The following is a 14,833-nucleotide window of genomic DNA, read 5'->3' as shown; positions in this document are numbered from 1 at the left end:
GGCGGGGTACTATCAGATTGGACCGGTGCGGTCGAAGAAAACCCTCGTAAGGTAGTGGGATCCCCGCCCCGGCACCCGTAACAACCACCAAAATGGCGGAGGGAGATGAAACGGTCATGCGGCCGGTGTTCGCTATCCAGATCTTGGCTCCTATGATGCGTGTTGCCGCCGTTGAGAGATGAAAAGGGGGAATAGTGAACGGTGAGAAAGGCGTGAGAGGATTTATGGCGTTGCTTTGAGAAATAACGCAGCGTGTCAAGCGCGCGCCCTCCTAGCGGTCGCTCGGGCCTGGCTCGTTGAAAAGGTCTATTCTCCGATCCTCTAGGCTTTGGGTTGCTTTGATTTTGGTGCGATGCAGGCCGAGATTACGTAGACAACCAAACAAACAAAAACCGTATCCCTTTAGCCTGATGGAGAGGATGCAGGCAAGCAAAACAGACCTTAACTCTACCACCAATGAAGTGTTACACACAGTTTGCAGTGAGGATACTGCAGGGTCATACAACCAGTCGCTGCTAGAGAAGCCTAGCCCGTGGTCAACTTGGGTCGTGCTGGCCTATTTCCGGCTTAAGCCTTCCACGTCATGCGTGGAAACTAGCAGGAGGGGCGGGACGGTGGGGCACGTACGTGGACGTTGATGGATCAGGAGACGCGTCCGTTGGCCAGAGATCGACCGTTGGCAGCAGGCAGGCAGGCTTAACCCGTGCACCGACTGGTCCTGCATGCCTATTTGAAAATCAGGCAGAGTACGCTGGAAGTACTCCTACTGGTGAAATTCATCGACTGTTTCACTACGTAGGGCGACGTCGACGTGGACGTCCAGAGAGAGAGAGATTCGTTGCTTCCACGGATCCAGGGCTGTGCCTGCGCACGCGAGGGCGTATGCGGTGCGGTGGACGAGGCTAGGGCCACATGGCACGATGCTCAGTCTCCGTGTCCGCCTCGCGTGGCGTGGCGTGGCAGCAATTAACCAGCTGGACGGATCGGTCGGGGCAATAACAATTCCGTCCTTTTCCACCGGCTCCGGGCCGTAGCACGCCTCGCCCTCTGGCTGATCGCTCTCACTGCCTGCCATGCCCGTTGCTGTGTGATGTTTCTGTCCCCACGCCGTCGGTAAGATTGAGGTGGAAGCTCAGCAGGTGTCTCCTCTCTCGATCGCCAAGCGACCCAAGGCACCACCATCACCACAGCTATTACCATCACCTAGGCCAGGAATGCGCAGCCGCGCCAACAGTACAGGTTTGGCGCCTGCTCCCCGGCCGTACACAACCCCCTTAACACACTAGCTCCCAAACCGACCCAAACGAAATTGAGCACCCAGACATAAAACTAGATTGGATGACAGCATCCAGCCAGGGCCAGCGGTGCCTCCGAGCCCCCCTGGGCCAGGACTTCTTTTTTGGAATCAAGACAGACAAGGCCCCAAGAGCACAGCATCAGCTTACGCTGATGGCAACGCACATTAGCATGTGAGCGCGCATATGACGATGTCCCCCGGACTCTGCACGTACGGCACCAACCAGTTTTTAATGGACGGCGACCGGCCGGCCGGCCGAGAAGGGCGTCGTGGTGGCTCTGGCCTCCAGGTGACCGGGTGCACCGCATCGATCATATCCTCGGATCCGTCCGTCACATGTGGAGACGGGACGCGGTGGAGAGCCACGCCGCCATTGATCGGGCGGTACGGGCGCCGCATTGGCGAGGTGGTCTGGTTGCAGAGCGCGAGGCACGAGAGACTTGCCAGCCCGGGCCGTGGGGATCAATCTGAATTTTCAGGCCTGAAGCTCGTGGGCGAGAGGAGGGCGGCGGTTCTTCACGACTCTTCACGGACGTACGGCGGAACATGATCCGATTTGATCCCACAAAATACAAGGAACAGGTGAATAGATCGGGGTCACCAACCATCCATCTAAAGGAGATATGATGATCGGTTGCGTAGACCCTTCTTCGGCGAAATCATGTCGGATTTCCTTGAAGAGAAGGACTGTTACTACATGATCTACGAATCATAGGGTGTCAATTAGTGCTGGCATTCATTCAAGGGAGCTACTCCTACCACCACGAGAGACGGAGAGAGATATTTAGTGGACGTTAACGAACAGTTAGAGGCACTGGTACGAGAGTGGAGCGTACTTAAATGGTGCACATGGGCGCTCAACGGAAAGCACTTGTTATTGTCTTCTACTAACCTTAACAAACCATACTCATGGGACATTTATTGGAGAGTAGTCGTTTGACTTGCTAAAGGGATTGTTAGCCAATGGCCGAAAGACACAGACGATCGATTGGAAGGATGGATGAGTAGTAGCTTCCATCTCTTTTGGACTAGGATAAAAAGAAGAAAAGGCCTCCCATGAAGTACACCTGCTAGAGCATTTTAACACCGCAACGAACAAAAAGTGCTTGCACTGGCAACAAATCATTGGATGCCTTGACGCGTACGTGGCCATAACTCCCGGAGAAAGCCCTGCCATTGTCACGCCACTCTTGTTTTTCTTTCATAACGAACGGAAAAAAGACGCCTATGTCCTGGAGATCTCTGAAAGAAAATTCCTGACAGGAAAAGTGGCAGATAACATACACCTGCTAGAGCATTTTAACACCCAAAACAATTTGCATCTCGGTGCTGCCACTCAAAACAACTACTAGCAGGCAAGACCGGAGAATGTTTCTGGAGCAGGAGAATCAAATTCTTTCCGGTAGCAGCGGCAAGTTAGCTGCTCAATCAAGAATGTTGCTGGACCTTACTTAGACAAGAGGAATAGTCAAGGCATGCAACATATATACATGATTACATGCTACTGAATCCTGATCCCTCCCCTCCCCAAATCCACCCCAATGCCTACCCTAAGCAGCTACCATAATTTTGCCTCTCGAGCACCCTTCCTCATTTTCCAGTACAGTGAGCACACAAGGTCCCAAGTCCAAAATACAATCCGCGCCGCAAGTAACGTTCCTAGCTCACCTATCATCGCTGGTTAAGCCCCGATTATAGCGGCCAGGTCCTCTTCCGATGACGTTTCAGGTCTGACAATCTCTTCAGGCGAATCGTCCAGCAGATCGTCCTCAGCCTCCGGCTTTCTAGGCGGCTCAGTTTGGATCAATCTCCTTAGCTCCATCTCCAGTTCTTTCGCAACACTCTCATTTTTTGTAAGGAAAGCTTTAACAGCATCTTTACCATGGAACTGCTGTTCGTTGAAAGAGTAGTACGCGCCCCCGGTCTTCTTAACAAACTTGTGCTTTACCCCAAGATCGAAAAGCTCTGAGCTGCGGCATATTCCTTTTCCAAATTCCAGCTCAAACTGTGCAGTCCTGAACGGTGGGGCATGCTTGTTTTTCACAATCTTCACAGTAACCTGACTTCCTATAATCTGCAAACAAAATTCAGTGCCATCATTTCCATGAGATTGTTAGATAAGCAGCGTGTATAATGGTTCAAAATTCATTGTCATCATTTCCACGAGATTGTTAGATAAGCAGCGTGTATAATGGTTCAAGCCGCACATCTCACATACCATGAGGAACCTAATCTGTAAGGTCAGTTATTTTATTTACCCAGTGATGGCATGGCTTAATATCAAAAGACAAGCCCCTAAGAGTTACATGTATCGCATGTCTAACAGAAATTCAGCACAAGGAGACAATTTTAAAGAATGTCTCGTGCAGACATGACCCTCAAAAGAAGTCAGTTTTGAACACTAACACCAACATGTTAAAAGTATCAGCCAATTTTCAAAAACAGCTAATGTCAAGGATATATGAATTAGTAAATTACCTCTTCACCTTTCTTTACCATGCCAATTCGCCTGATGTTCAGCCGAACCGAGGCATAAAATTTAAGGGCATTTCCACCGGAAGTGACCTCCTGTGGTCCTCCAAATCCTCCCCCAAATGTCTGTACCTTAGACCTGATCTGCAACGTGTTCAAGGATACAAATTATTAAAAAACTCAAAATAGGTGTGGACGAAAAGGCTGGAGAGGTTATTGCAATGTTAAACATGGGAAACAGAGGATCAAGAAGAACCAGTTGTGTTGCTATAAAGAATGGAATGAAGTATATACTTTAATGTTCCTTAATCTTCGAAAAAATACATTTCCTAGCTTTAGCGGGATGCCGTTCTGGAAGTTTCTGGGTGATTATACCCTCAAGCAAAATTAAAAATGGCTATCAAGACTTATTGACTTAGTCGTCTACTCACCATTGAGCCACAGAAGGAATCCTATGCAAACCTAGAAGTAAAAGACTCAAAGAAATGGCCATATAATTAATACCTGATTAATAAATACCAAAACTGTCTGGGATAGTGAAAGAGAATGGCTCAGCTTGCGAAGAGCTTGACTCATCAGTCTAGCTTGGAGAGCCACATGTGCATCACCCATCTCTCCATCAAGCTCGGTCTTGGGGACAAGAGCTGCTACCTGCACAATAGAATAAGATGAGTAGTGTAAATAACTCTGAAATAAAGGAGGAATTTTGGTTATTAAGACTGAGTAGCATGTTTAAAGTATTAATTTGACAATGCACTAATTTGAGCGGTAGAGAAGTCATGATTAAGCAGAAACTAATTCTGCTATGAAATAGAAAATCAGATGGGAGGGGCAGCTAGATGGTCAAGGTCTTACACTGTCAACAACAACAACATCAACAGAGCCACTTCGAATCAGAGTGTCTACAAGACTGAGCGCCTGCTCAGCAGAGTCTGGCTGAGAGAGAAGTAAATTACTAGTGTCGACACCAATCGACTCTGCCAGAGTTGGATCCAAAGCATGCTCTGCATCTACAAATGCACAATAACCTAGAAACAAGGCAAACCAAAAATATAAGAATAGTTAAGTTCAATTTCGGAAACCACAGGACCTATGCCTATAAACCTAGTGCACTTAAACTAAGATTTAATTCCTTCAACAAGTTTAATAGCGCCAAGTAAAAATTTATGGCTTATAATGAAACAAAGTAAATCAGAGTTATGGAAGAGCTCCCGTTCATGGACTTGTGGTTGACTTATCTTCATATTACGTACTCTTATGCATAAAATTGGCTTTTGCTACATTCCATGCTCTAAGCATAAAAGAGCATGTATCATATCAGATGCAAACAGAAAGTCCAAAATTAAATACACTGGATTACTAATGTACAGCACAAATAATTTGGGAATTGACATCAAAAGAAACTTAGCATGACAACTTTTAGCCAACTGTTTGAATAGTTTTTGGTTTAATACGCAGGTTTGAGAAGCAACACATTGTCCAAAACAGAATTAACAATAGATCTTCAGGTTCACGTTAGTAAGCAGTTGCAGGTTAGCAGAACCTTTATTGATGCATGCTACATCAATAGCAGTTGAGTAAATAATATTGCTGAATCACCATTGGTCAGTCCTATACGAACATGCTACAAAATCCACAATTACTTCCATAGACTGAAGGAGAACACAGAAGGGTGCCACTTTTCTCTAGTACTAGTAATTAGCCAATCACAAGCAAAGGAAAACAGACCATGAAAAGGAAGTCAGATTCAAAGTTTTGGGCTTACCACCGCCGCTAAGCTTTTGTGCTTCTGCAATAACGTGAAGAGCAAGAGTTGTCTTTCCTGAAGCCTCTGGGCCGTAAACCTCTACAACACGTCCCTGCAAAGAATAATAGCATGCCAATTTTACAAAACAAAATACATCATTGCAAGAAAACCATAAACATGACTACTGACTAAAGTCAAATGTAAAAGAACTATTTTGTGGTACCAGGCAGATTACAAACTGAAACATAATCAACATGAAAGAGCTTCCGCTCTGAAGAACATCAGTAACTGTATGGGAATGTGTACCTTTGGAAGCCCACCAATTCCCAGTGCCAGATCCAAAGAGAAAGATCCAGTAGACACAACAGGTACTTCTCGATGACCTTCAGAGCGGCCAAGCCACATTATTGCTCCTTTCCCAAACGAAGTTGTTATTTGATCGATGGCCTGATGTAAAGCCAAGTCTTTCTTTGACATATTCTCCTCACCGGAGTCAGTGCCACTTGACTTTGACTTCTTTTTGGCTAAGCATACAATAAGAGACAAATCAGTAAATGATTCAGTATGTAGAAGTACGAGTGGAACATAGTTGGAGCAAATCATGCAGTGCAGGTAACAGTAAGAAGTACTAGGAAATGATTCATTAGGTGGTAGCAAACTAGCAATGAAGCATAATGGAAGACAAATAAGTAATCATGCAACTGAATTTCCTAAAATTATATGTAGGTTGAAATATCAGTTCGAACAACAAAATTAAGCAGTTATAAATCGATCCACGTATCGCAATGCTCAGAATACATGGCAGAATATTTGCACGAACATACGAAGAAATGATGTCTACAACCTTTAGATGCGAAATCTCGGCAATGAAAGGTAGAGCCACAGATCACCTGCCTATAGCTCTGCAGAAATATCAAGGCATTAGCAACAACATATCAGTGTTCCAGTGTTTGTAAACCATTGATTCTTATGAAATTGTCCCACATAAATCAGCATCCTTTTATAGGCCATTAGGGAGACACACTTAGTACTCTACTGTGCTATCGCGTTTCCTTCAGTAATTCTTTTGAAGCCTATCACGTGTGATACATTTCTTCCACTGATTTTATCTAATCCCTAACGGATACAAGCGTAGCAGAAAGGCACTGCAAACAAACTCTTCAGGCCAACTAGACAGCTACAACTTGCAAGGTTGAAAATTGCGTGGGGCAAAGCGAGTCCCAGAAAAAACGTTGATGTATTTTCAGCACTCCATCACAGGTAATAAATCCAAATAAAACAGACAACATATTATGGCAAATTGCATTTTCAAACAGCAGGTGCAGAACAGGGGGTGATACCTAACAAAATCGGTAAAAGATACTGTAGTGATTAAAACGGCGCCATCTGGTGAAATACACTAAATTCACGCAGGTTTAAAGGCTCGCACGGTGGGGAATCGAGATTAAAACAGGAGAAATCGGGCCCCAAAACAGGAACGCAACCGATCAAACTCGGGGAAAATAGTAGGGCTCTGGCTTCCGATCACTGCAGCGGAAGCATTGGGCTCGTCCGCTCTGGGTACGCGCCCCCAACCCCCAACACATCCGAAAATGAAAACAGAACACGCTTATTAGAGCGCACAGCGCAGAGGGCAGGAGCAGGGAGAGTTTCGACCTCGGGGCAGGAGGCGGTGGCGGCCGAGGCGGCCGAGGCGATGGCCCGCCGCAGCGACGCGCGCCTCAGGAGGGTCGCCATGGCGGCTCGGTGGTCTCCGTCCCCTGCAGCCGCGAGGGGAGGATTTGGGGAGGGAGGGGGGCTAGGGTTTAGGGTTTTGCGCGCTCGGTTTTTTCTTTTTTCTTTATGCTCAGTGTTTTCGGCCGCCTCCTCCTCCTTTTGTTTTGCGCCTCCGGTCTCTGCTCCCCGTTCTCGGGCGACGGGAAGCGCGAGCGAGCGCCCCACCATGGGGACCTGCGACGACCAACGTGGGACCCACTTGTCTGCGTCAACGAGCAGCCCGAGACGACCATGTCCACGGAAGGTTTTTTTTAGGCAAGCGTTCACGGAAGTACGACTCCCTTTTCTTCTTCTTCCCCACTGGAACTACAGGCCCACGCACAGTCAAACAGCACACCGCTTTCTCTGGATTGGAAGGCCCAGTAAGAGGCGGGAAATGATCTAACTGGCCCATACGGCCCGGCCCGGCTCGATCCGGCCAGTACCTTCGTCTCCCTCGGCCTTGCCACTTTCTCCCCAAGTTTCGAGCAAGATCCGGCTCCCCTCCTCCTCCACGTGGGATTCGCGTGAATTCCGCCGTCGTTCTCCAGGGACTGTGCCCCAAACCATCAGCTCCGGAGAGGCTCGCTTTGAGTGAGATCCAATTCTTGGGCCGCCATTGCTGCGGCGCCCGCGTCCGTTCCCAGAAACAGGAGGAGGTCTCTGTACATGCCCGTCATCTCCCCCCTTCCTTTCTCGCTCGCGCCAACGCCGGCTGCTCCCGCGGCGTCGCGAGTTCGCTGGAACAGCTTCCCGCACCACCGGCGGTTGCGAGGTATTCCGAGCTCGCTTTCTCTGAAGTTCATGTCTTGTTTTGTGCTTCCGGTCAACTATGTATATACTGTGGGTGTGGCCTTGGCGACTTGTTGCTGACGGTGGATCGCCCCATCAGCCATGCTCTGGAATGGATACGCTTGAGGCTGAAACTTGGAAATGGTCTGCGTATTTGATTGGATGTTTGGGTTGCCTCTGAAGCTCCTGTTTGAGCTGAACTCAAATATGCAGTGCAGATGCGAATGGACTAATCTAGACTGTTTTCTTGTGTTAGAGCTGTACTACTTGATGTATGATGAAATTAGCTACTGCTACATACAGTACGTTCTTGCTCCACTGTTAACTAGTACCAGTACTGTATCGTTTCAGATCAAATTGTTCAGTTTACTTGAATTAGAATTAATTTCTACTGAATGCGGTGGAAGTGGAAACACTTAGCAGTGGGATTTGTTAGCATCGTCTCCTACGAATAAGTGGCTGATGTTTTTGTGTGGTCTGACGCTGCTGCCAGTTGAAACAAAAGCAGGCATGTGCAGCAACGGTTTTGATTCAACTAACTGCTTTCGTATGGAGGAGGTTGAGCCAAATTTATCCCCATTTCTCCACAAGCTTTTTAAAGAGGTTGGTACTGTTTGCATTTCTGTATGTTGTTGATAACTACTATAACAGAAAGGAAACTGAATGTATTGGGAAATGACGAGTGTTTGTTGCAGTGGGATGATCGCAAGGCGAGGGGATTGTTTCACCACGACATCACTACCTGTGAGGCCAAGGTTTTACACTCTTCCCTGATTAACTATACTGAAAATTCTTTGTTTTTTTTCCTAGCTGAATTTCCTACTGTCACGTTCAAAGGTGCTACCTGGAGAACACAATTTTGTTGCAATATTGATAGAAGGGCGTGACCAGAAGAAGCGGCCAACTGAATTTGGAATGAACCAGGTCCTCCAACCATTTCATAGTGTGAGAAGTTCAATTTCACTAAAGTTAAACCAGAGGAGGTGATCTTCAGGTTCCAAGAAACTGAGAGTGATTCTGCCCAGTATTTTGACGGAGCTCCTCCCACTGTTTCAGCTTCTCCTAGCAGCATTTTGATCAACGTCAGTGTGTCTCCACCTCTGATATTACTTCTACCTCGGCTAGACTGAAAACTGATTTATCGTTTCTGTATTCTGTCTCACAGGTGAGCCCAATTGGGTACTGTCATGTGCTTTTGATCCCTCGAGTTCAGGAATGCTTACCGCAAAGAGTTGATCGAGAGAGCTTCTTACTGGCCATGTATGTCGCAAGGGAGGCAAGGAATCCATTCTTCAGAGTTGGCTATAACAGTCTGGGTGCCTTTGCAACAATCAATCACCTCCATTTCCAAGTTAGTCATACTCAAACTTCACTCATTATCTCTGCCTTATGCTCCCCTCTCACACATATTGCTTGTCAGGCATACTATCTGAAAGTGCAATATCCAGTCGAAAAGGCGCCGACAGAGAAACTGACAGTCATAGGGAATGGTGTCAGCATTTCTCAGCTGGTGCAGTACCCAGTTAGCGGCTTTGTATTTGAAGGAGGTTCGAGCCTGGAGGATCTGTCACATGTTGTCTCAAACGCCTGCATCTTCTTGCAAGAGAGTAATAGACCTTACAATGTCCTTATCTCTGAATCTGGCAAGAGAGTATTCCTTCTACTACAGGTACAGTACTGCAAATGCAACCTCGGCTTTATTTGTGAACTAGAACTGGATTGCCAACTTAACATTTATTTCCCTCCGTTTGATCGACGAACCAGTGCTACGCCGAGAAGCAGACTTCTGGAAAGGCGAGCCAGGAATTCCTCGACATGAGAATCAATCCAGCGGTCTGGGAGCTCGGCGGCCATCTGGTTCTGAAGAGGAGGAAGGACTACGACGAAGCATCCGAGGCAACACTATGCAGGTTTTTGGTTGAAGCGTCCCTGTCTGAAGCAGAGTTCCAGGAGCTGAAGTGTTGCGTCTTGGAGTTCCTGGCCAGTGCAAGTCCTGAAAAGTAGAGATGAAACCAAACCAATTCTGAAGTGCTGATCAGTAATGTTTGGGTGTGCTAAGTTGTTTTAGATATGCTGTCAACTCTGAAATCAGCATAGGCCTGAGGGTCTCTGATGAGTCATATGTTTGTTCCATATATCCGTTGGTGATAACCTGTACATTGTCATTGAGTGTTTCGGAGCCGAGTTACTCCCGCCATCTCATAATATAAGAGTGTTTTTGACATTACACCAGCGTAAAATAACGCTCTTATATTATGGGACGGAGGGAGTACTATTTTCTTAGAAAACTGGGGGCTGAATTACCGTAGCAGTGTGTAAGAGAGGTGATGGTAGCTAGCTTGTATAGATCGATCTCTCTCACGAGTAGTGATTACAGAGGAATTACACAATGGAGGAGAGGAACAGAGGAAGCTTGCAACAGGGGGGAAGAAGAAGGTAGGAGAAAGGAGCCGCCGCCGGTTCGTCCGTGATCCACTGGATGGTCTCGACGTCGCCTCCTCCCAGGCTCTTATCGCCCTGGTGGTTCCGGAACGGGCCAGGCCCCCTTAGCTGGCCCAAAGGGCCAGCCCAAACATGTGATGGTAGGAGGGCTCCTAACATCCCCCCCTCCTTGAAATGCGGCTTGACCCCAAGCCGACACCACCGAGAACCGCCGGGATCCCATTGCACTCGATGTTCCTTGACTAGGTCGAAGTCATGATGGTAGTCGACGTCGAGGTTGACTTGAACGAGGAGGTTGTAGTAGCCGTGGTCGATGGTGACTCCATCCAAAGAGGCGCCGAGGAAGTGGTCGGTGCCAACATAGTCTTGATCGAAGTTAAGGTAGTACTTGTGGTTGATGGAGCCCTGCACGACGACGACAACAGCACCAGTGATGAAACCCCTCCCTCCTTGAAGAGTGCCTTGATTGGAAGCTGAAGTCCCATAGTCTTCCTGGACAACCGTGAAGCTCCCTAGATCATCAGGTACGCCCCACACACAGATTTTTCCGCTCCTCGTGGACTTGCATGACTGGCAATATAATGGCAGCAAGAACCCCCATAGCTCTATGAACTTGTCAAGTATGTAATCAAGCTCCCATGTTCCAGGCAAGAAATGAATGGTCATCCACTGATTTAGTTCGCCGCTGGCCATTGGCTTCTCCATTCTCAACTGGGTGCATATAGGAGTCGCATATGCAATCCAGGCTTCAAACAAGTAATGCATCAGGGAAGTCGATGCAGATGTACTGCATATATAGCTTGCAAGGCCTCCAGGGTCCCACATTTGCTCAAGGTGATCGCCACCAGCTGAAGTATATGATATTGGTTCAGAAGGGGAACGAGGCAACATAAAAATATGTTGTGAATTTTTGTCCCGCGATTGATGCTTGTCCCACTGCCATTGCATTGTGATACCAGCTGGAGCAAAAGACCATAACGGACAAAATTGCACGAACTGAAGACAGACGCTACTCGGGAATGTTGTACACAGAGCACCCAATTGCTGCTTGCTGTGAAAGAGCTTGTCATGATTACTGAAATCTGAATCCTTTTTGCCCCGTTTCAAAAACCACGAGCATGAGAGCTGCACTGGAAGTATCCTTATGCAATTCCCAAGGAGAATGGAGCACCGTTCCCATGCATTGTTAGTGTGAAAGTCGATTGAAACACGACCACTGCCTTTAAATTCTTCTTGACTCAAAAAAATCCAGCGCACTGACATATGCATAAGATGAATTATCCCCTGCAATTTGTCAGAAATAGGAATGCAACCCAGAACAACATAGTCCCAAACCGCTACGTGATGCCCGCAAACACCCATAAACTGGTGTTCAAAATATTCCACCTTAGGCAGTTCGGAACACACTTGCACTGCTCGTTAATTGCAAGAATCAGATGGCCATGGAAGCTTCAAGTGGACATTTGTTTGACTGAATCTGGACTTCAGTTGCAGATTTGGAAAATACCTTGAGAAAGCTCTAGGAGAATTCAGATTACCAGATAAACTCTTCATCACATAAATGACTTGTGGTAGCATCCATGTGTGCTTCAGGGTAACTCCGTCAGGAGAGCAAGCAAATGATGGCCATGGCATAAAACAGGGCCTGCCAGCAGATGTTTTCCTTTTGGAACTGAGTGGCCATGCAACTTTCCATTGGGAATGTTTAGAGCAATTAGGGAAAACAATAGCAGCACAACCTAGTTCATACGGCCCAATTTGCATGTTCTGAAATAAATGTGCCGCCATAGAACAGATAACCAGTCGCCATTCCACAACACCCAACAGGTTTAGATCACCCATAACTTGCATTATCGGCTGACTCAGGACAGTCGTATCTCTTGGCACCATGGAGATCAAACAATGCACTGTAATGGTAGTCGGATCAGAGGACAGTAATGGCTCAAACAGCCTTAACCGCAGACCAAGATTGTGGGAGAGTTATGTGCTCAGCACGCTCATTTGCTTCACATGCCTGAACAATTGCACATAGAAATTTGAATCTGTAGCGTCCTCTGATAGCATACCAATTGGGATCTTCATCACACAAGTAACTTGTGGCAGCAGGCCTTTATGGTTCAGAATCATACCTTCATGAGAGCAAGAAAACGACGGCCACGGAGTTGGTCGAACCTCATTCTCCTCTGCACTATGATGCACCAGATATGATGGCCATGGTGTCGGCCGTATCGGCAGCCCTTCGTGCCTTGTCGGCGGCTGGACAACAAGCTCGATGGCAATGTCTGGAGTGGCTTCCACGAGTGTGTACTCGTCCGTCCCAGCAACAACGACTCGACGGTTGCTGATTGTGGAAAAATCGGGAATGTAACCTGGATGTGGGGCGGCAGGCTGATGATGGCCTTCACGGGGATGTTGATGCCGTCGAACTTGTCGTGGTGACCATAGGTGGCTACAGCGATGGCCGCTGTGGTGTTGCAGAGGTCGATCGCGAGCTCGGGACCGAGTGCGGTGGTGGTGTTGTGAACCTCCGCTGCGACGGTGGCGCCATCATGGGCTTCGTCGACGCTGTCGATGGCATCGACCTGGGTCGAGCACTCCGTCGAACAGGTGACGGGCACCATCGAGATGCAGAGTGGGGTTGCATCATGGGCAACCTTGGGGATCTCCTGGGCCTTGGTGGTGGAGAAGGGGTCACCGGGGAGGACGGCGAGCTCGGTGACGACTTCTGGATTTGCCGCCACCAATGTGTACTCGGTCGTGCCCGTGACGAGGACGCGGCCGTTGCTGTCGAGGGAAGACTTGGGGGATGTATCCTGGACGTGAGGCGGCGTGCTGGTGCTGGCCGTCGTAGGGATGTTGACGGAGGGGTCCAAGATGGTGGAGTGTGCCGATGTAGCAGTATCACCCGCCATTAAGGCATCTGGCGTTGCCGTGCTCGTTGGTGGTGAGGTTCGGGCCGGCAACACGTCAGGCGTTGCGTTCCACATCTGCAGACGACAGCACCGGAAGTAGATGCAGCGGCCGTCCCAGTATGCCGCCGGGTGTGCCGAACAAAACCGCACATCCGCCGCCACACATGGCTGTCCATCCTCTGATATTGTTGGGGGATACACCACCAACTCCTCAATACCGAAGGGACCGAAGAGGGAATACATCACATCAACGGTGATTGGGTAAATTGCTTGCTCCACCACCATGCTGAGAACTTGATCTGAGGACGTTTGGTGGCTAGACATTTTGCCGAACAGGAAGAAGGCGAAGACTGGGAGAGGAAATTTGGGATGGAAAATCTGGTGGACTGGCTCTGAATACCAGATGTAAGAGAGGTGATGGTAGCTAGCTTGTATAGATCGATCTCTCTCACGAGTAGCAATACAGAGTAGTGATTACAGAGGAATTACACAATGGAGGAGAGGAACAGAGGAAGCTTGCAACAGGGGGGAAGAAGAAGGTAGGAGAAAGGAGCCGCCGCCGGTTCGTCCGTGATCCATTGGATGGTCTCGACGTCGCCTCCTCCCAGGCTCTTATCGCCCTGGTGGTTCCGGAACGGGCCAGGCCCCCTTAGCTGGCCCAAAGGGCCAGCCCAAACATGTGATGGTAGGAGGGCTCCTAACACAGTGTAGATGTTTTCAATCAAAGCCTCAAACGCCATAATCCTCCATCATGCATACGCTACTGAGGCTATATTATGTCGGGGAGACAATTATTCCAACCAGTCTTGTCTGATCGTATATATAAAATTTTTGTAAACGTTGTACCAACTGGCCTATTAGCTCAGCTGGTTAGAGCGTCGTGCTAATAACGCGAAGGTCGCAGGTTTGAGACCTGCATGGGCCAAAATGTTTTTTAATCACATTTTTTTAGGGCTTCGTTTTATTTTATTTTTGCAGGCGGGGACAGAGATCAGGACCAGGCCCCACGCCACTTGTGTACCCTGCCCACCCATGAGCGAGCAGTCGAGCAGAGAGATTCCTGGCCCCGTACCGAAAGGGAAGCCATCCAAGGGACCGGCGCACGGCACGCTGGCCCGCCCTGCCCAAAGCGGCCACGGAGCGGACCACTAGGCACTGCCAGTGGCGTTGAAGCAACCATGGGCCAAAATGTTTTTTAATCACATTTTGTTTATTTTTAAGGCTTCGTTTTATTTTATTTTTGCAGGCGGGGACAGAGATCATTTCACTTCAGGCAGAAGAGGACCAGGCCCCACGCCACTTGCGTACCCTGCCCACCCATGAGCGAGCAGTCGAGCAGAGAGATTCCTGGCCCCGTATCGAAAGGGAAGCCATCCAAGGGACCGACGCACGGCACGCTGGCCCACCCTGCCCAAA

General features: G+C 48.4%; 1 protein-coding gene, 1 non-coding gene and 1 pseudogene across 2 annotated transcripts; 2 read left to right on the top strand and 1 right to left on the bottom strand.

Moving 5' to 3' along the window:
* Window positions 1–2,693: 2,693 nt before the first annotated feature.
* LOC123080022 (DNA repair protein recA homolog 3, mitochondrial) lies at window positions 2,694–7,493 on the bottom strand. The gene is made up of 8 exons (XM_044502877.1): window positions 7,173–7,493; window positions 6,361–6,418; window positions 5,823–6,040; window positions 5,535–5,628; window positions 4,625–4,797; window positions 4,274–4,420; window positions 3,776–3,913; window positions 2,694–3,371 (listed from the first exon to the last, which is right to left on the bottom strand). Exons 1-8 carry the CDS (start codon window positions 7,458–7,460, stop codon window positions 2,979–2,981), a joined length of 1,509 nt encoding a protein of 502 aa, XP_044358812.1. The 5' UTR covers window positions 7,461–7,493; the 3' UTR covers window positions 2,694–2,978.
* Window positions 7,494–7,706: 213 nt separating this feature from the next.
* LOC123080023 (GDP-L-galactose phosphorylase 1-like) lies at window positions 7,707–10,220 on the top strand (annotated as a pseudogene).
* A 4,048-nt stretch (window positions 10,221–14,268) lies between these two features.
* Window positions 14,269–14,342, top strand: TRNAI-AAU (transfer RNA isoleucine (anticodon AAU)). Its single transcript has one exon. It is a non-coding gene; the product is annotated as a tRNA-Ile (tRNA).
* Window positions 14,343–14,833: the final 491 nt, after the last annotated feature.

This window comes from Triticum aestivum, chromosome 3D (genome assembly GCF_018294505.1).
Source record: "Triticum aestivum cultivar Chinese Spring chromosome 3D, IWGSC CS RefSeq v2.1, whole genome shotgun sequence".
In the NCBI taxonomy this organism is placed as follows: Eukaryota; Viridiplantae; Streptophyta; class Magnoliopsida; order Poales; family Poaceae; genus Triticum; species Triticum aestivum.
This window is presented reverse-complemented; position numbering and strand designations above follow the sequence as displayed.